This window comes from Neltuma alba, unplaced genomic scaffold, assembly GCF_004799145.2.
Source record: "Neltuma alba isolate B1F8T4 unplaced genomic scaffold, ASM479914v2 tig00011682_pilon, whole genome shotgun sequence".
NCBI classification, from domain to species: Eukaryota; Viridiplantae; Streptophyta; class Magnoliopsida; order Fabales; family Fabaceae; genus Neltuma; species Neltuma alba.
The window spans coordinates 1-21,998 of record NW_021636321.1 but is presented as its reverse complement, the minus strand read 5'-3'; the positions used below and the strand labels follow the sequence as shown (position 1 = coordinate 21,998).

At 38.6% G+C, this 21,998-nt stretch overlaps 3 protein-coding genes and 1 long non-coding RNA gene across 6 annotated transcripts; 1 reads left to right on the top strand and 3 right to left on the bottom strand.

Moving 5' to 3' along the window:
- Window positions 1–1,210: 1,210 nt before the first annotated feature.
- Window positions 1,211–4,277, bottom strand: LOC114716618 (inducible nitrate reductase [NADH] 2-like). The gene is made up of 4 exons (XM_028901646.1): window positions 3,344–4,277; window positions 3,081–3,221; window positions 2,681–2,913; window positions 1,211–2,503 (listed from the first exon to the last, which is right to left on the bottom strand). Exons 1-4 carry the CDS (start codon window positions 4,275–4,277, stop codon window positions 1,211–1,213), a joined length of 2,601 nt encoding a protein of 866 aa, XP_028757479.1.
- Window positions 4,278–9,992: 5,715 nt separating this feature from the next.
- LOC114716623 (uncharacterized) lies at window positions 9,993–10,698 on the top strand. Its single transcript, XM_028901650.1, has 3 exons — window positions 9,993–10,280; window positions 10,371–10,532; window positions 10,645–10,698. Exons 1-3 carry the CDS (start codon window positions 9,993–9,995, stop codon window positions 10,696–10,698), a joined length of 504 nt encoding a protein of 167 aa, XP_028757483.1.
- A 3,719-nt stretch (window positions 10,699–14,417) lies between these two features.
- LOC114716622 (uncharacterized) lies at window positions 14,418–17,601 on the bottom strand. Of its 3 annotated transcripts, none has more exons than XM_028901648.1 (4): window positions 17,359–17,601; window positions 16,384–17,217; window positions 14,673–15,660; window positions 14,418–14,519 (listed from the first exon to the last, which is right to left on the bottom strand). In XM_028901648.1, exons 3-4 carry the CDS (start codon window positions 15,644–15,646, stop codon window positions 14,507–14,509), a joined length of 987 nt encoding a protein of 328 aa, XP_028757481.1. In that variant the 5' UTR covers window positions 15,647–15,660; window positions 16,384–17,217; window positions 17,359–17,601; the 3' UTR covers window positions 14,418–14,506. The 3 variants fall into 3 exon arrangements, with proteins under 3 accessions (XP_028757481.1, XP_028757482.1, XP_028757480.1); XM_028901649.1 differs by having other exon boundaries at window positions 16,384–16,473; XM_028901647.1 differs by lacking the exon at window positions 16,384–17,217 and having other exon boundaries at window positions 17,359–17,599.
- Window positions 17,602–19,817: 2,216 nt separating this feature from the next.
- Window positions 19,818–21,830, bottom strand: LOC114716620 (uncharacterized). Its single transcript, XR_003737653.1, has 2 exons — window positions 21,516–21,830; window positions 19,818–20,349 (listed from the first exon to the last, which is right to left on the bottom strand). It is a non-coding gene; the product is annotated as an uncharacterized LOC114716620 (long non-coding RNA).
- Window positions 21,831–21,998: the final 168 nt, after the last annotated feature.

The following is a 21,998-nucleotide window of genomic DNA, read 5'->3' as shown; positions in this document are numbered from 1 at the left end:
GATTGGGGCTTGCCGGAGATCAGGTGACCTGAATATGTGAACTTGGAGTTTCGAGCTTGGGAATGAAAATATCACAATCTGGCAACATGCTCATTGAAATGATTACTCAAGCAATAACTACAGCGAAAATCGAAGAAGTTAACACCACTAAACAATTGAGTGATTGATTGATGAATGTTAGTGAGGGTGTCTGTCCCATCAACTACAACGGTTACGATATTTATGGAGTTACTTGTAACTTCCACTATCCTCTTCCTCCGCGCGCGTCTAACCGTACCAAATGCTTCTTTCATGGGGTTCTGCTTCATTTGACATTTCTTTCCGCGGAGTCTCAAATGTCATCTGGGCTTGCTTCCCTTTCCGTTGGGCTCGCTATTTTCTGGCTTCGGGCTTCACATCCCATTTTAGATTGGGCTTAGGCCCACTTAATGTCGGGCCTAACGCTCGTGTTTAGACAAGAGGCTTTCCTCTCCCGGTTTCCCCGGAAACTCACAGCAATGACCCCAACTTTTACTTTTTCCTCTGCACCGTGACGATCTTCCTTAGTTTCAAGGGTGCACATGAGCACGTCCTTTGAAAGTTGAAATGGGGTCCATCGATGCTTGATCTCCAATTGCAGGAAGGGGTTCTATAGCTGTGCTATTGAACTTGTATTCTTTTTTCCTCTGTGCTCATGGCACGCCTCTGTAATTTTTTGTACATCCTTAATTTGGAATATTGCAGCTGCGACATGTTTGTATTCTTGCTCAGACCTGAGTACTTGCTTGATTAGTTGTGGGAAATTTTGAAGTCCTTCTGCTCAAATACCTCATCTCATTGCTCATCGCCCATTGATAGACCCCACTTTCGTTCTAGCTTTGAGTTGATAACAGATCTGTCACTCCCCGTTCCATTGCATGTTCCTCAGTATCTCTCCTTTCTGGATTCTATCTCTCTCTCTCTCTCTCTATATATATATATAATTAAAACATGCATATAGAATAAAATCTCATATATAAAAAAGTAATTCTTTATAAAAGAACGCGTCCTTCATATATACACTACTGGCGATACACATAAACGCATATACAATATCAAACTACCGCTCCGACCTCCGTCAACGGCTTCTCTACTAGACAAAAGCAAACTGTTGATGTCTCACTCTAATTTCTCCAATCGCACACTACGCACATACACAAACAACACACCATACTCCCTCTTAGGACCCTCCCTAAAACACAAGCAAGTTGTTGTTGATGTCGTACCCCAGTTTCTCCAAATTCGGCTGCACTGCAAACTGAATCATGGGTGGTGGCCCACAAGCTAATGCCAGCGTGTCATCTGATGCCTTGGGGGCATGCTCCCTCAGGATATCCTCCGTGATGAAACCCACACTATATTCCCACCCTTCACTCTTGCTTTCTTGCACCACGTACCACACCTTGAACCGGTCACCTTTCTCAGCCCACTCGTCGAGCTCTTCTCTCAGCAGAATATCATCCTCCGTCCGGTTCGCAAACATAATGTGCATCTCGGTCCGGTCCTCTGGGTCTTTCAGAATGGCTCGCGCCACCTGATAAATGGGCGCAATTCCGGTCCCACCTGCAAACATGGCAAGCCTCTTTGCAAACTTGGGCTTCCCGTGAACCAAAAACTGACCTCTTCCAGTGTACTCTATGTGGCCGAGCGGACCCTTCACTTCCACCGCAGAACCGATGGGAAGCGAGTCCAAGTGCTGAGACATGAGCCCACCGCTGGGGAACTCGGGGTGCACCCCTTTGAAGTAAATCTTGACCACCAGATCAAAATACCCCACTTCATCCACGCTGGTGGTTGGAGTGTAAGCTCGCATGCACAGCTTATCCTCAATGTTGGCACATACGAATATGTGCTTTCCCACCGGCAGACCCATGATTTGGTCTTCGGAGGGTAGCGCAAAACGGAAAAGTCTCGCGTCGCGTGAGATGGACGCTTTGGAGACGAGCTTGCATGGGATTTTCTCACGTGGGTTGAGGGCCACGCTGCGTAATGGTGGGGCTTCCGTGATTGGTGTTAAGTGGCTGATATCGCCATTGCCGTGCAGGGAGGTGTTGGGCGATGAGTCAGGGGGGGCGTAACCGGTAGTCATGATCTCACCAATTCGGTAGTCCTCGAGCATTTTGTTGGCTTCCTTAGAATGGATGGCTTCGAACTCTTCGGTGCAGTCGGTGCCGGCGTTGATGAGGATGATTTCGGGGCCGCCGGGGTGATCTTTGAGGAAGCGGGTGCAGTCGTAGACGTAGCCGTGAACGATGATCCAAGCAGAAGCGGGGGAGGTGTGCTTCTTGACTTCAGAGATGGAGTACATATTGGAGGCGCTGTTGTTCATAAAGGGCGTTGTGACGCTCTTGTTGGACTCCGATGTCTTCAACTTGCGAGAAGGGTTCGATTGTATGGTCGGATGCTCAAACATAATTCCAGTTCCCCCCTCAAGGAGTATGCACACCTTGGTCTTCACTTTGAACCAGCAGTTGTTCATCATACCCTTCATCACAAAAACCCAAAGCGTTGATATTTATACAAAATAGGCGACAGAATAAGAGATCAAAATTGGTCATAAATCGCTTGGAATATTGACCCCAGTGCTAAAGCAGTGGATATTTACAACCATTATCAGTAATATGTATTTACACAGTGAAAGTGCGCAATAAATTTGAAGTACCTTGACATTCCAAATGAGCTTCTCGGGCTGGGTGTTGAGGGCCTCGTCCCATGCTCGTACGGCGATTTCCTTGTCTCGTAAAAGGTCCAGCGCCTCCACTTCCAACGACCAGAGACTCCAGCACCAGTATTTGCCGTACTTGTTCGGTTTCTCCGAGCGTTCCAACGTGGCCAGTGACCACGTTTCCCCTCCGTCCATTGTCACCTCGACACGTGTCACCTTTCTCCCGCCCCCTACACGGAATAACATGGATCTCCTTATCAGCTACGTCCGTCTCCGAATGTCTCCCTCTCACACCCTAGCTAAACCCTAACTTATCCTTCCCATACCAAGAGGAGATGTCATTTATCTTAAACAAAGACCCTTTTCCCTTTTCCTTTCCCCAGAAAAATAATCTTACCGGAATATGCGTAGCCTCTCAACACATACGGCTTTTGAGTTGTCGATGAGTTTATGGGCAAGATCTCCCCGTGACACGGCGTGGTTATAACAGAATTTACGTTGAGCTCGTTGATAATATACTCAGGCTTGTACCACCAACCTTTATTCATTCAAATACAATTAGGGACTCGGCAGTTGGTATTAGCAAATGATTTGTTCAAATAAATGAATACGAATAATTGATAAGACGAACAAGTACAGGAGTTGACAAAAGCTCAATACCTTCAGCGTTGGCAAGCTCGGCATCCACGTGGGAGGGAAATACTCTATTGTCCTTATAGTGGTAGTGGTTTTGCGATTCTTGTGAAGTTACAATGATGCGCTTGAGCCACTTCACCATGCGACCGGCGATGAAACCCGGCACGATCATCCTCACCGGGAAGCCAAATTCCGGAGCCAAGCGCTCTCCGTTTTGCATATAAGCGAGGATGACGTCGCGGGTCGGATCCATCGCGATCTCTCTCTTGATGCTTGTTCCGTACTTGGACCCACCGCCACCTGGCAGATCCTCATCTCCTTCATAACACACGTACAAAGCTCCTTTGGTGCGGCTGTAGATCCCGCACCTCTTGAGCAAGTACCTCAACGGCACCCCACGCCAGATCGAAGTGGAAGCGGCACCCACACGCCAGTTATAACCGATGCTCTGCCTCACCATGGTTTGTTCTGCCCTTCTGTTGCCGGCACACACCAGCGTGACCGGGAACTCGCGGCTGGGGAACTGGTTGACGAGTTGGTTCATGGTGAATTCTGCGGGGCGTTTGACGAGGCCACTGACCTCGACGGTCCAGTCATCCCAACGGGTATTAGGGGTGGGGCCGTGGTTACGTACAAAGTGGAGGGGGATGGGGGTGATGAAGCTGTGATTCATGAGGGTGATGGGTGGTTCCCAGTTGATGTAGTTTTTTCCCGGCACACGGGGCAATGAAGCATTGTGTTCCATCCAGCTCTCCGCTTCGGAGTTAGCTTTTTGTATAACGTCCTTCCACTCTTCGGCGTCGTTTTCATCTTCGCTGGAGGAATCCAAGTCCTTTGACGAGGCTTTGGATTCCTCGAAGTTGGTGGGAGGGAAGTTAAAATCAAGGGAGACGTTGAAGGAACTAGCAACCCCGCTCAAAGGGCCAGCATATTGATGGTTGCTGACGGTTGCTGCCATGGCAAAGATTGAGAGAGAGAGAGCAAATAGCTTTTGTGGTGCAGGAAGCTGGCTTTACTGTGCTAGCACAGCAGGCCTGCGAGAGTGAGGAGAGAGAGAGCCAGTGGATTACTAGTGGAGAAAAATGGCGTGATGGGGAAAAAGGTTTGGTGGGTATTTATAGGGGCCATTTGCGGGCATGAAAGAGGACCCGACCCGACGCAACTATCCAGAAGTTCTGTGACTTGGTGCCTGCATCCATTCCTTTCAGTTGAATATTTTTTTTGTCGCTTTCTTTGATTAAGAATTTAAGATTGAAGCCTTATCCAAGTCCATGGGCGGATATTTATGTTTTGAGTAATCTCGACTTGCAAATTGGCGGAACTTTACCATATATTAAGGAAAATAAAAAGGTAAACTTGTGGAATTGGTAGGTGTGAATAAAGATAAAATCATAAAATTGAGAATCGATGGCATGCATATATAAAAATGGGAGCGAAATAGATAAGACGGGGCACAAGGGTAAATTAAAATAGAAAGGCTTATGTATACCATCCTACCTGTAAATTAGGAATTCGATGACAACAAATATTTCTTTATATAGGCATTAGGCAACTATTCAATGGGATTAAGTTTAAACACTATTAGCTTTAATTGACTGTATAGTTCTTTTAAAAACTATTTTTGTTTCTAATTCATAAGAACTTGAACTAGAACCCATGGCCTCGTCAAAGAATTCTTATTCTGCAATAATTGGCTGTTGTACCGTACCATTCTGCATTTGAAAATAATCATGTTTAAGTATATACAACGCTGGTGATAGCTCTTTTAAATGGGGAATACACGAATAATTAAATGGAAAAAGGGGAGTCGACTTGGGACACCAATAAAAAAGATTTAAAGTGTGGTGTTATATACTACCTCCTGTCCTAATTATAAGACCCAATTGACTTGTTTGAGGAGATTAAGGAAGTAAGTTAAGTTAGTTATTTGTAATAAATAAGTGTTGTCATTCCTAAAATATCCTTGCTAATTAAGTATATTGGTTAGAACTATCATTATTAGAAGGATTATCTTGAAAAAAATGCATAAATATGAGAGACAAAATGGATTGGGATCTTATAATTAGGACCAAATAAAAAGTCAAACGGGGTCTTATAATAAAGACCGGAGGTAGTATAATAGTGCTCAAACATGTCATTTTTGCTTTTGTGGCATAAAAAAAAAATTTTGAAAAGAAAAACGTGAATTTTGAGGCGTTGGTGGTTATGGAAGTTCTCTATTATTTATTTAATTACTCCCATGAAAAAGTATTATGATTTTATTTTTAAAAACATTCAAATAATAATAATGCATGGATCATTATATTAAATCAAATGAATAGTTGAATGGATGGATAAGACTGTGAATAAAAATGGATTAAGAAAAAATAAAGACGAAAGTTAATCCTGCGACGCCGTGATTTTTTCAGAGGGTGCAACAATGCATGTAATTTGAAGGGGTCACAAAAGTTTCCAGCTTGGGCGGCTGCGTTACAGGGAAACACACGAATGTTTGGCTCTTCAATTCTCTATTCCAATATCACTGGATGTCTTCCAACAGATGACTTTTAAATTTTTTTTAACCGTGTTCACTTTTAAATTCATCATAATGTTGATCTTTGACTTGGCAATTATTGTATCGTTCCATGAGATATTATCTGTCAAGCCTCTATCTCATAATACAATATATTATTATTTTAAAATATTACAATATTTTGTTTATAATTATTTAATATTAAACTCCCAAATATCCTTAATCATTCGACGCCAACTCAGGAGGCATACGGGGCATAAATAGTGGGGTTAACGGTTTGGGTTTTTGTTTCTCACGTAAATAATAGTGGGGGTTTTAATTTGTTTCTTGTCCACTTTTGTACAAGGAATAAATTTACTTTGAAAGGAACTGTTAGTTATTCTCTGTATTGCAAAAAGAAATTAGTTTTACTATAGACAAAAGAAAAGTACCGCTGATATAAAAAAAAAAAAAACACGATATTAATTGCCGGAATAATTGGTAAAAAGTTTTCAAGGAATTTCGTGGAGAAATGGCAGCGTTAGTTTGATTACGGTTACAGGATGCGCAGGATCATCTTTTGTCTAAGGCAGATTGTTGGTTTTGTTCTCTCTCTTAGGATAAATATTCGATGCATGTCTATATATCACACTTTTCGTAAAAATAACCTATATTTAAATAGGATAAAACTTGGGTTGTACTCTTAGGATGTTTCTTGTGGGGAGAAGAAAGGATGAATATTTGACTGATAAGTCGTTAAGTGATTTAATTTGATTTAACATTTAATGATGCAGTCTTTCATGGAATAATTCAATTTTATTTTCAATGAGCTGATGATTTGTTGTTTGTTATAACTTGCTCTCATATATAACTTGTGTCTTATCACTTTAATTCAAAGACAACCCCCTTTTTTTTTTTAAGGCGTAATATCTCGAAAACACGATTTCAATATGGAGCCATGAAGGTTTACTAGGAAAATCAGGAAACTGTAGTTCTCATCTTTAATTCGTGAGATGGATTTTAAGCATCGAGGTCACAGGTTAAGAATCTCAAATCACACAAAAACACTTTTTTTTTTTGGGAGGTGGGGGGAGGGACATTTACGAGTTTATAGGGAAGATTGCTGCCCTTTTTTGTCCTGGGATAAAAATAAATGCAGCCGGGGATATTATCGGTTTTGGAAGTAATATTCTCGAAATATTGACCCTCCTGGTCAGGGTTTATTGTCCTCCATTATTATTTTGTGGAAATCAGGAATTCTTAAAAGCCTGTGAAATGCTCAGCTTTTTGAACGCGTGAAAAAACAGACGGAACGAATGGATCAATGAAAAATCAAAGGAACTTTTTTAAAAAATAAAATAAGAAGTCAGACTCAGACAGGCTCGTGTTGAATTTGTCACTACCCTCTAATATTCAACAAACTTATGCCTTGCGTAATAAATTTGAAATCGTCTCTAACTTGTGGAAGTAAGTGTGGTGTATCAAGCGAGTAGCAGGGTTCCGCGTAGTCTCTATTGAACATGTCACGCCGTTAAATCACGTAAGCTTTACTCCTAATTATAGTTTATAAATTAAGCCCCTGATATTCACAAGTTGAGTTTTATAGTTTAATATCATTCCCAGCAGTTTACCCGATCATAGTTAGTTAGTTAATTATCAACGTGGCTTCTTCATGATCCAATGGCAATCACATTATATGCACGATGCAAATGTCGCCTCAGGAAACTTGTTACTTATCAAATTAATTAACCTGGTTAAACAATATTATGGCGCTAATTATTTATTTTCGTGGATGAATCAGTTACCGACTTAGATTATTTTACGTCTTCCACTTTTTTTTTTGGGGGGACATCACCTCTGTATATGACAATCGCTTGCGAGCGACGACTTTTCACGGCTGTCTTGTTTGCTTTGATCAGCTCGATGCTTACGCAAAAGAGATGACACATCAGTGGCTACCGCTACCTACCGTTAGTTTTATAATTAAGGTCTGGAGGTAGTATTTAATTTTGTTAGCTTATGCGTTCTCTATACGGCCATCAGTGAAACCGAGCGTCTCCCCTTCACATTCGGTGCGCCGGTGCTACGAATATGCATATCTCTGAAATTAGACCCTTCCATGATTCATCTCCAGTTGCTGGACTGGGCTCTTAATCATAAGTATTACCGAATGCAAATTTTGTGTGCGCAAGAGTATAAATACTGCGACTGATGAGACCCTTGTCACTTTGCAAATAATTTTTTCCAACTTTCCCTTTATTCTTTGCGTCCTTTAGAATACTGGTAACTGCAACATGCTGCCTTTTGAATTCCTGCTCCTCCGATATTTATTTACTACAGTCTGATGAATATCTTGGGCATTATAATTGAAGTATTATTCTATTAGAACCAGTTTTGATGCTCATTGTTATGATGATTATTATAAACTCATCAGGTCTGGATCGTCTATATCTCATTTAGATGGTCCAATTTTTATTTATTTAAAATAATTATTTTAATATGTATAAAATCTAAAATAGAGATAATTTTTTAAATGTCATTCTTTCAAAAAATAGTTTTTTTGCATTTAAAAATGATTAAATAAAGATTTTAAATTTAAACCGTTCAAATCAGATATAAACCATTCATATTTGATGAGTTTATGATACTCATCAAAGCGAAACTGGTTGCTTATTATATTTTGTTTTCCGCATTTTGAGTTTTAGATTACGACAAAATCCTTCCGCGATGAAAACCCTTTCATCCATATCACATTCTCTTATATCCATACTAAATATGGCTTAAACGTTTAAGAAGTATGAGAGGAGTAAGTAACAATCTAAATTTTGCATGCATAACAACCATGCATAAAAATGCTGACGGAAAAAAAAAGAACCATGCATAAAAAGAAATTAAACAATTTGGAAATTAAGAAGAAAAAAGCGCGGGAAAGGTCAGGTGATTATGGGCTTCAAAATTCAGCTTCTCTATTTCTTTCCTTCTTCCTTCTTTTTTTATACAGGGCCACACCGATCAGCCATGCATGCAGAGAAAACATGGTCAATATATGTCGGTAATCAAAATATCCCTACGCCCCAAAGGAAGAGAATAATGAGCTCTAGAAGCCATGTCTGAGAAATGAGCGTGATGGACACGGTTAAATCCTAATGGGGGAATCTGCTGATCACCCCTTTTAATGGTATAACTCCATTTCGTTGGTTAAAAAAATGCAACTCCATTTGATTTATAGATATTAAAGTTTTAAAACTTATCCATATTTACATTTCTTACAACTAACTTGTGCTAATTTTCACTACTGACATTCTCATTCTTAACTCCTCTTCAATCGGAAGACTACCAGCGAATATTTTGTAAGGGAAAAAACAATTAATAGGGAGTACAGACCCGGACAACAATGAACAGGGGCCTGTTATCGTGTTATGATGAATGACTGTTTTTTTAACCAAGGATGTGCAGCCCCTAACAAAAATTTGGATCCTACTAATTGAGTTTCTTCCTTTCTTCTTCGCCTAAGGAGTGAACGAACAGAGGCCCGTTAGGCGTTATCGTAACTTTTTTTTTTTGGGCCAACCACTCAATTGAGTAGCATTAATAATCGAATAATTATATTAACTCTCGATAATTATAAGATCTTATTTGTAAGCTATAAACAGATCTTATAATTAGGATTTAAGGCGGTATTTTTTTTCAAAAAAAAAAACAAAGAAAGGCTTTTATTTCCAAGTCATTAGATCACAATTTATCTAATGGTTGATACTGCTCAATTCGAGCATCCAAATCCTCCGAACAATCCCTGATCCGATCCAAAACCCGGACGACTAATCCCCCAACAAATCCGCCTGTGCCTGTCCTGATCAGGAAAAAGAGCCCAAATGGGTCTGGTCACCAGTGGCCCGAAAAGAAAAGAACCAATTGTACGTGACCTTGCTGTTCCCCATGATTTATTTGGAGTGCAGTCTTCCACAGAACATCTTGAATTGAATTACAAAAGCCATAATATCCAGCCCTTTGATGGTTGCTTTCGGAGCAGTTCATGATACGTGAGATTCGCAATCACATATCTACCCTGAAAACAACATTAAAAGGCACATAGTTGGATGATTATTTGAGGGAATTTCCATTTCTCCCTACGCATTCTTTTTGGGGGTTTAGAAATTGCAGACTCAGAAGATTCTCAAACTAATGGGGGAGAAGAAGCATAGTGAGAATGGCAACGATAGAAACACTCAAATCAACGGAGTGATGATCACAGTCTACGTCGAATCATCAACGACCCGATCACGAAAGCAATCGGATCCCGCGAAGAAATCAAAGCGACGCCCACAAATCAAAAGGTCGCGAACTTCACAATCGCAAGGCTACGATCGTCGGGCTCTGCTACTTGCCTATTCGAGACAGCTAAGAAATGCGGGATCGGAATGCCGAGATGTTCGAGTGCCCTCAACACAAAAATCGAGGCATAAAAGCAAGGTATGTTCTTCAATGGGTTGTCATTGGAAATTCCAGTTAAGTCGGATGTAAATATCTGCCATTAAATTTGGATTTTGTATCTTGCGTTAGGAGGAGAATTGCTCGTGGTTTCAATTCTGCCCCCCGTCGTCGCGAATGCTCCGGCGTTCCAATGGCCGGTGGACATACGATCGCGTGCCGTTCGTTGAGAAGGAAGAATTGAACCAATCGAGGAAGAAAAAGTCCAACGGAATAACCAATTCTCCGTTTCTGGTAATGCGAGATTTCGCTTTGATTTTCGTTTTGTTTCTATTAATGTCTCAGGGTGGCGGAATCTATTTGAAATATAATTCGTTATTTTGTTTTCTGATTTTGCTTTTTGCAGAGAAAATTGAAGGGCATGCTGAAAGAGATGTCATGCAAGAAAATAACGTTATAAGGGGGATGGATCATGATAGGGTTGAAGCTTTCATTTGATTTGGCGTTGGGTTTCACTCAGAACTTGTTGGTGTGAAAAAGAGTTTTGCCTTTTGACGCTGATTCGGTTTCATCGATATGTTTGGCACACGTATTAATAAAATCCATTTTATGATATTATATTAACTTCACTTACCTATATTTCCCCTGAATTTCAATTTACAAAAACCCCCCGGGGACGAGGAAACAGGGAACAGATTTTTTTTTTTTTTTGGGGCAAAAGTATTGGAATAGCCTGAAGAAAAGCAACACAAAACGTGGGGAAAAAAAGGATCTTGATCGGACATTCCATTAGATATAGATATAAGAGATATTTAGCTAGGAACCAAACCATGATTTTTAAAATGATTTTACATTATACCAAAAATAAAATAAAAAACAAAATGATTTTATATATAAAAAAATATAAGAAGAGTTTTATTTTGATTTGCATATTATAATAGTAACCAAACACCTCAGCAGCTTGGAATTAGTGTGAAATCTATGAAAAAAAGCTGATGATAGCTCCGCCTTTTCAATTTCAGCCTAGAGCCACTGGTACAAGAAGACAAAGTTAATGGGACTATATTGGAACAAAGAATGAAGCACATGCAAAACCTAAAATAAATGAATATGCATGGTGACTGCTGCATGGGGGCGAGTGCAGACGAGAGCTGTTCCCCGGGATTTTTATCAAAATGCTACACACAGTAAATAAATTACCAGGATGCTACACTATGAAAAGTATTTCCCTAAATGCTACACTCAAACTCGTTCACCACAAGAACGAGTTCAAATTTTCAAAGAAATCGTTCAAGGAAAGAACGAGTTTCATGTCTGATAATTTTTTTTTTTAACAAGATCGAAACTCGTTCAAGGCATGAACGAGTTTAGCCTGTCAGAGCGTCTGAGTCTGCTTCTTCTTTTCCTCTTTCATTTCAGCAAAATTTACAAACAAGACCCATACCACCAACACATTCTTCCTTTTTCTTTAGACTTCGGAGAGAATTGCAATTAATGACCCAACTCCTCCCCAACCACCGCTTTTGTTTTTTTCCTTTGCCCTTCGGTCTATATTTCCAAAAAATATGAATCAATTTTACTTTACATCCTAATAATTAAATTTTTAAAAATATATAAAATAAATTTATTGAATATAAATTATTTATCAATATGATATAATATATGCAAAATTTACGCCTATTTAATATAATCATTGGACAGATTGAAGGTCAAAGATTATGAGGGAATGAGTGGTGTTAAAATTTATTAAAATTAGACACAAATAATTATATACAACTGCCTTGTAGCATTCTTGTATATAAAATTTTTTTTACAGAAATTATGTACATTTATGGAACAATTTATGGAAAAATAACAGCCTTGTAACAATTTTTTTACAGAAATTGATACCGGCTAAAATGATATCTTGCAAACAAATATTTACAATATATACTCAGATGCCGCATGCATCAAGACAGCCTTGTCATGATTTAATGACCATTTATTTATATTAATAATTCAAACACGTTTAATTTGTAGCTGATGGACAATTCAAAGTTAGATTATGAATATTGTTAAATGTACATAATTTCTGTAAAAAAATTTTTATATACAAGAATGCTACAAGGCAGTTGTATATAATTATTTGTGTCTAATTTTAATAAATTTTAACACCATTCATTCCCTCATAATCTTTGACCTTCAATCTGTCCAATGATTATATTAAATAGGCGTAAATTTTGCATATATTATATCATATTGATAAATAATTTATATTCAATAAATTTATTTTATATATTTTTTAAAAATTTAATTATTAGGATGTAAAGTAAAATTGATTCATATTTTTTGGAAATATAGACCGAAGGGCAAAGGAAATAAACAAAAGCGGTGGTTGGGGAGGAGTTGGGTCATTAATTGCAATTCTCTCCGAAGTCTAAAGAAAAAGGAAGAATGTGTTGGTGGTATGGGTCTTTGTTTGTAAATTTTGCTGAAATGAAAGAGGAAAAGAAGAAGCAGACTCAGACGCTCTGACAGGCTAAACTCGTTCATGCCTTGAACGAGTTTCGATCTTGTTAAAAAAAAAATATATCAGACATGAAACTCGTTCTTTCCTTGAACGATTTCTTTGAAAATTTGAACTCGTTCTTGTGATGAACGAGTTTGAGTGTAGCATTTAGGGAAATACTTTTCATAGTGTAGCATCCTGGTAATTTATTTTACTGTGCGTAGCATTTTGATAAAAATCCCGCTGTTCCCCCATTTACTGTGGGGGATCGGATTCCACAAAGTCATACGGCTGATTCCCCAAGAAGCAGACAATCATTTCCAAGCGATCATGTAATCCATCCGTCTCGATAATGACACGTGTACCCTCCCATTTCCTTTCAAAGGCGGTTGAAATGCCATATCTTAGGAATCGGACAACGCATCCGTCTATATGGTGATCGTTGCGAAGGAGTGTGGCACGGCGGAAGACGGCGGATACGAAGACCCCCCCTTTGAACACAAGCATTCCCATTAGAGCCAATGCAAATGCTTGAATCCAGTTTTGAAAAGTGGGACCGCGTGGGGCCTTAATTCAATGGTTGAGATTTTTTCCCAATCATTTACTCGACTGCAGATGATCCTCATCCCCGTCCCTGGCGAGACATTCATGGCTGCCAAATGGATCCCTGCTCACTCACCCCACTCTCCATTTGGAATCAGCTAAATCTCAACTTTCAGTCTTACGATATTTCTTTTTCTTATTGTAATAGACCTCAGTCATTGTTCAGACAAAATTATAGTATTTTTCATTTTTATTTACACACACACACACACTACGGGCACGTTTAACTGAAATTAGATGTCACTAGTATATTTTTCAATTACCACATCTTAAACACATGGCTTAGTCAAATACAGATTTAATAATTTAATAATAATTACTATATCATGCGAATAATACATACAGTCAATTTTAACGGAAATTGAATATGACCATAAATTTTTTTTTTTGGGTTCAAGAAAACAATACTTTTTAAATAGAAAATGGGGGATGCAAAAATATCGGACAAAAATACATCCCGCCCTGTTCTGTTCAACGCATGTCAAACTTCTTGAGGACGATCTCTCTTTCGGAACAGAGAGGCGGCAACCTCAAGTGTCAACCTCTAAACAGATATTAATGCATCCGTTGAAGTTATACGAATCGCCATTCCCTAACTTTTCCCAGCCACGACACCCGCTTCCTTCTCCGACACTCTCATATCGTCTTCACTAACCACCAACTCTGTTCACGCATTAGTGGTCTCTCTTTCAAAAAATTTAACTATTTTTAGGCGTCATCATATACATAATTATTATGGCTTACCATAATGAAACAAACCATCGAAGCCAGGATTGAACCAACTTCCTGAAACCAGCTAGAAGTTAAACCAACTGACCGTGGCAATAGAAATAGTCGGTTCGAGGCCATTCCATGGTTTCATCCATTAGTATCACTAGCAAAGATAAATTATTGTACAATAGCTGTACATGAAGCAAAAGGTTAGAGGACAGAATTCAAAAGGCAAATATTTGGGATATCTTCCCCATCATCGCCAATTGCCTGTTTAATTTAGCAACGTATGATCAAATGACAGGCGCAATGACCTGATCTCCTGAACCGAAACTGCCTAACCAGGAGGCAATAAGAACCCTGAAAATTGCCTTCTGCACAGTCTGTTTGAAAATCTTTAAATGACGATAATCATATGACACTCCAACATTCTACAGACGCAATGATTCAAATCCACACGGTGGGGTCAGCTGTTATACCTTGCCAATAAATAAATAAACATTCATTGGCATCCTAGCAAGATAAGTTGTGCCAAGATCATGGAGAAATGCTACCAAGTGACTTTCTACAGCAGAACAGAAGAAGCACAGCTCTTTCCTCGCATTGTCCCATACTTTTAAGTTAAAACTTACCTGCTTGCATTAGGTAGCCTATGCCTTCGCCTTCTTCTTGACCTTCCTCCTAAGAGTATCCTGTGGAATCCACGCCTGGAGGCAGCAGCGGGACCTGTAGGAGCAACACGATTCAATTCAAAATGATCCATATCCAGTGAATCATATTCAAAGCCCCGACCATAACCAATGCTCGACAAAAAAGGCCTATTTCTTCCTAAACCAATCGACCTCATGGAGAAGAAATCATCATCCACATATTCCTCCTCAGATTCAGAATCAGAATCAGAATCACTATAGAAGGTGTGGTCATTTGGTTCAAGCACATAATCTCCTAGGACCATAGCCCCGGGAGTAGATGACAAAATTGTGCTGATCACATCATTTCGTTCCCTCTCATACTCAAGCCTTTTCCATTTTTCTTTCCGTATAGGATCCACATCTCGTGGTCGTGCACATGGATGCTTTGACCTAACATGCTTCCTAAGCTCCTTGTAAGTGCCCGTAAAAGAGCACTCATCCTGCATGCAGCCTCTTTTCTTCTTATTCAAAAACTTCCGTGCTGCTTCAACAACAGTCCAACCCTTTACCTGCCTACGACAAAGAGGGCAAAGGAGCTCAGGCACCTCTGCGTAGTCACTGCTTTCACCTGCATTCAGATTGGAATTATTCGTTGCCAGTGGCAAACTTTGAACAGGTGCTTTGGTATATGCCTTTTTGTATTGCTCAAAACAATTGGAAAAGCGATGACTTGTAGCGCACATATAAGGGCGGCAACCATTGTTATAAGATGAACAAAGGAGAAGGACTGCATTGTGGGGGACCTCCATACAGACAGAGCAGGTTGCATCTTCCCAGTCTTGCTTCTCAGATGCTTTATAAAAGCTCTTCTCATCATCTTTCAAATTCTTCTGGGAGTGAGATGTTAACGGATATGGAGTTGCCCTGTGACATTGAGAATGGGATTTCCTTTGCACCTTGCCTACTTTAGCCATTTAGAAAACTGAGCCTGAGATTTATCCAAGGGAGAGGAGGAAAAGAATAAAAAAAAGAAAAAGAACAGAGGAGCAAAATTCTGTCACAAATCAAAAGATTACAAAGAATAATTTAAGTGTCTAAAATCCATTTTTTAATACAATTGAAATGAATTTTTGGTACTTCATTTGTTAATTAAACTAACCATGCTTTTTCTGCACCCATCTAAGCCACGAATTATTAATGTCTGAATCTCATTAAGCATAGACATAGAAATACCACAATGTCTTATTCCTGGCCCTACCTATGAGCATTAATCACAAGGTTCATATCTAAACTATTTAAAAGAGGGCAAAACCCCCAGCGAACTGTAGCATAAGCTCCTTACCCAATTTAAACACACAATAACAGCAAAGTACATAGGTCGAAGACAAAAATGTAACCAACTAACTTCATCGTCATGGCAGTTGCAAAGAAGTTCAAGGACATGTAAACAAATGAAGCAACACAACTTCATCTTTTCTTTATTTTGAAATTCTTTATGCATTTCCATTTTAATAATGATGCATAACATACAAATAAAAATTTGAATATGAAAAATGAGCACATGCCACTGAATTTTGTAAAGCAAATTATGGGATAAGAAGAAGTAAATAAGTTGAGCTTCGATTGTGAAGCTCCTAAATCATATAAGGATATGAAGGGTCTACTATCAGTCCTCTTTTCAACCACATGCTTTTTTATCATGCAAACTTACTAGCCATGCCAATAAAGCTCGTAAATAAGCAACAAAGGACGCATGCTAAGGTATCATGGTGGATATATTGCCGGCCTGTAGCAGAACTTCCTATACCATAAATTAGCACGATTTATTTTCTATGATTAGGCACTTTGTCGTAAGTAAATTCAGTAGATACGAATCTATCACCAGTGACAAATTGATCAATTTTCAGCAACTACACGTGATATTCGGTAGCATTACTGACTAAAACATATTTTAACCACAGAACATGCTACATATGACAGTCAATTCCCCCGGGGAGGGATTTCTGATCCATAAACTCAATTTATCGTGTGGAAGGGATAATTTGATAAACCCAGTCGGCCAAAAAATTCAACACAGTTGCTTATTCTAACTATCAAAAGGACCAGAATAATCCACTCAGGGAGTGATTAGCATCTCCTTCTCAAGTAGGAATAAGCCTATATGTTATGAAAACAGTTTACAATAACCCAGCAGCATTATTAAGGATAGGATAATAATCGAAGAATCCAAAGGCCATGATCCAAAACAAAAGTTTTCTGCTGCTTATTGATACGAAAGGCAGCATTTTTATTACTTCCTGAAATCGCGTAGCAAGTATGATCTATAAAGATCGTTCATATCCCTTACAGACTGCTACATCTCAAGCCCCATTAAATCATTTTGAGTCCAAGTCTCAAGCAAATAAGGACTTTTAACCCTCACAATTTACAAAGCCGTGATCGGCAACATACTACACTGATTCATTAAAACCCCCCATCACAAATCTAAATTGCAAAGTTGATGCAAATACAAATGTCAAAAATAGGCCCAACATTGCATTAGAATCTGCGATAAGAATCAGACGAATAAACCAAAAGCATCAGGGATCATCAAAACAAAAACTGGGCAAGAGCTGCAAAATGAACTCAGAACTTGATTCCATCAGGAATATTAAGAATAAAATAAAAGATCGGGAGCGACTAATACCTCAGGTACCGCGCCACCGAGAGAAACTATATGTGGTTAGGAGGAGAGCGCCCCGATCCTGGCGCTCACGTTCTTCAAACGGGGGGGAATAAAGAGTAACCCCCACCTGCTGCAGCAACCGGCGTACGAATTTAGAGTTAAGCCGGTACGCAATCTCAATCTCAATGTTGGATATAATAAGAGCTATTGACGATCTGATGCACCCGCCTAGGATTCCTAACCCAAGTAATCTTACATTCCTCCGATGTTTCTTTGGTAAAAGACGCGATAATTCTAGTGTTTGATGAAACTTGAAAGAGATGGCCTGAGCCCATTAGAATTAGGCTGGGCCTTCGAGAGCCCCTCTCTCTCTGGTATATGCTTTTTTTTTTAAAAATAATAATAATAATAATAACAAGCGGGGCAAGATCATTCATCATATATAATTTTTTAATATAAAAAATCAGTATTGGAGAGCCTTAAATCTGAAAATCCAGATATTGAAATCAAATTTTTGAATTAAAAAATAGATGAGGAGTTCGTAGATTATTTTTTAAATTTATATTATAATTATTTAAGATGCAGGAGAAACAAACAGGAGGAAAGCAAGGAGCTCAAGAGTGTTAATAATTAATTACAGTAAAAGTTTTTTTTTGTTTTTCATTTAATTAGAAAAAAAAAACTGAGTATACAAGTTTGTGAGGCAGTCCCCAAAAAAGGTATAGAAACACCCAACACAGGAGGCGCACGCAGAGAAAAATACGAAAAGTTGCTGTGCGAACCCGTCGAGGACCCGCTTCCTTGATCTCTGGCGCTGCACGAGAGAGGGCGGAGAGAGAGAAGATGAAGTGAAGCTAATCATGGACCTAAGGAAAACATCTCCCTTTTCTAATCTCTTTTTTTGGTAATTAAAAAAAATTAGATGAATTGAGTAACCAAGACATGTTTTTAAGCTCAGAGAGTATTTATAAAGATATTTATAAACTGTCCACCAATAAAATTCTTCGCAGCAAGATTTTAACCCGTGATTCTATAAATTATAAGTCAACTCTTTTAACAACTAGATTAACTCTTATTGGCTCTTCAATCTCTCTGCGTCTCTTCCCCTTTTCTCTCAATTCTGTCAACCTCTCTCTCCCCTCAAGCCAGAGACCAAGACCGACGAAAATGGAGGAGTGGACAGTGGAGGACACTTACTGAGGACAGCGCTGAGACTTATGCGACTCATAAACACATTGGACGGAGATTCATTAGACTTCCCACCTGCCACATCGGATTAAAATACATTGCACATGGTCAGCAGGCGTGACGTACCAAACCATGTAACCAACATTTGTTGCATTTCAATGACCATGATAATTTCTTTTTCACATTTTTCTCAGCTGGGCACTTTCACATCAAAGTAAATTTTACAGTCGTGGAAAAATTTACATTCTAACCCTATTTTGATATGTAAAGGGTAATAAATTGTTAAACAGGATAGGAAAAACTAATTTGGAGGCTCCTATAGTTTATATCAGTTTTGAATCAAGCCCTTGAGCCTTTTTTGTTTCTTTTTACTAGATCCTTTAACTTTATACTGTTAAAACCATTAGTTCTCACTGTTAAGTGAAAATAGACACTGTTATATTTTTGTTACATCATCTTCTTCCGCACCAATCTTCCTTTCTTATCATCCTTCACATCCCATCCTCTCCTTGAAATTTCTCCAATGCCGCAACATTTCGTAAGAAATAGATTGTTAATCAATTGATCCATAAGGCTCAGCATATATGGGACGAACTTCTTGGTGGAGCAAATAAATCGAATGATCTACTAAAAAAAAAATTGAATGCATCTTCCAATTAAAATTGCATTGAAGGGAAAAAGTTCACAGGATTTTCAAAAACAAAAGGAGCATTCTATTTAACTCTTGAATCAAGAAAAACTCTCAGAAAAACAGAATCAGTCTTCAATTAGTAATAAGATAGAGGAGTGATAATAGTACCTGGAAAAAAAAAATAGAACAAAATCAAAGGGAGTGATTGAAGGAGCGAGAAACAAAAGGAGTGGAGAAGACAATAGAGAGATGGCTGTAGAGAAGCACAGGGAACAAAGTATGATGAATGAGCTTGTGATTGGATAGACATCGTCAGAGTCATGAGCCTTCTTCCTTCTTAGGAGGCAGGACTTGGGTGAAAAGGTGAGGAGGGATGGTGAGGTCAAGAGAATGTGGCGGGAAAGGAGATGTAATTTTTAACAGTATTTGTTCACATTTAACGATAAGGAGTATTGGTATTAATAGTAAAAAGTCAAAGGCTCTAATAAAAAGAAAAAAAAAAGTTTAAGGACCTAATTCAAAACTGATGCAAACTATAGGGACCTCCAAATTAACTTTCCCAATGAGATAAATTGATATTTATATTTTCAGTTCACATTTAAAACCAAAACCAATACCTAACTCTTGTATTTAGATCGAAAGACTATAAACTTTATAGAAGTCTCAACTGTCTATAAATCATAACTAATTTACTTTACCTGACAATTCATTACAAGATATGAATAAGATTGACAAATAATAACTTTGAAGAGATGTAAATTCAGACTCACGACGCATGCCAATGAAGGTAATATGTACAAAAAAATACACTACCCATACACTAATCGCTCGGGCTAAACATACACAAATCTCTCACCACTAACCAATTCAGGCACAACTTTTTACAGCTCGAAGTTGATTCACTGCCTAGCTACAACCATCATTGAATAATTAAATACAAACAGAGCATCCCTCAAACAAGCAACCAAAAGTTTAATTCAAGTGGTTCAGAAAGCTGCTCGATCCTCCTCAGTGAAAAAGATATCAGAACCAACTTGTTTAGTTGGTTTTGGGGAGGCCCGGATCGTTTCTTAGATCCAAGATAATTGTTGAGAAGGAAAAACCTAAAATGCACAGCACAAGCAGCAATTGGAGATTTGCAGGGATGGTGGATCCGAGACTAACTCCAGCAATTTGAAAATTGGCGAACAGAGCTGTCATTATTAGGAAACAAAATATGATAAGCCAGTGGAAGATATATAAGCAATTCTTTGTACAAAAATACGCACAAGGGGAAATACAACGGCAAGTAGCCAGTTAAGAATTGCACCACGGATGGGTTTAGTAGAAAGACTCTGGTCATGTTTAATATGGCTGAAAATGATTTCAAGAAAGCGAGATAGAGATTCCTCATCTTGATGTTTGTTACCCATTATTTAAGTCATCAGGGAATTCATCCTTAACTCATACAAAAGTAGTAGGCCTCCTTCACTTATGTCAAGGAAAGTTCCTTCCTACCATGAAACAAAAAATACGCCATCAATTTTGCCCTCGTATAAAATACTCCGACTATTTTGCCCCTACTTGGTATAAAATATTTCAAGTTCTGTAAAATGAATGTCATTTTATATAAATATTTACATAAGGAAAAAACTTAGATCAAGTTCTTTATATTCATTATGTCAAATTCTTCAATCATGTATGAACATGTGGCCTTTTTTGTTTCATGTAGATTTATAATTAAATACTATTAAATGTTAATACTTCAAGAATAAAACATATGGTCATGTGTAATTGAAAAACCTGGCATAATGGATATAAGGAATTTGGTATAAGTATTGTCCTCTAAATAATATTAGTCTTCTATTGTATATTGAAATAGTGCTCGTGATTCTGGAAGCTCAGCTTGGGTATTTTCATTAACGATATTCATGTCATTTGGTCACTTTGACTCCCAATTTTTCTATTAGTGATTATTTCATACCAAACTTCCAATGCAGAATAAATAAACAAATACAAATAATTTCTTCCCATTTACCCAACACATATTTAGCCCAAAAAATCACAGTTCCATTAGAGTCTTCCATTTCCTTTGAGGGGAGAGGGGAAAAAAAAATCCGTCCTGCTAAACATGGCCTCCATTTCTTTCATTTACCTACCTTTTTAACTCCCTACCAAATAAGAATGACAATAGACTTCGACCCTACTCAAGACTTCTGCACGACACACATATAATGACGCCCAGAATTCACCTTTCAGGCATGCCAGCTATATTTTCTCGCCGGAAAAACTCAATCAGTCATGGCATTCTTAAGGCAAATACAGGTGCTACGTGTAAGAAACTGAGCAATGAAATCAGCTAGTATGGAATAGTTATTACCCAAATGTTTCATACTTTGAGACGACCAGCTAAATTCAACCCCTTCTGGCAGGTATATAAGGAGATGCAGAGCCAGAGAATGTGGAAAGTGGCCTTTGGACAAATTGATGGTTTAAAAGCTGAGCAGCAGTGGGACGATCATTAGGATTGACTTGAAGGCACTGCAGGATAAAATCTCGCGCATCTCTTGAAAGAGAGTCAGGAACAAGCGGCCGCTCACCCTTTCCAATTCTATACAAAGCCTGCATCTGCTCTCAGAAGAAAAGATTCATGAGCTTAAAACCAGGGCAATATCCCATTTGCTAATAAAATAAGAGATAAGTATTTATTTATTGATGTAACCATATGCTACGATATAAATAAAATAGTCAGTAACAGAGATTTCAGAATCAGTTATCGTAGGGAGCTGGAATAGTTAAGAGTTGCTAAGGGAAGACTTCACAATATACTACCGGTCCTTAATATAAGAATTAGCTTGACATT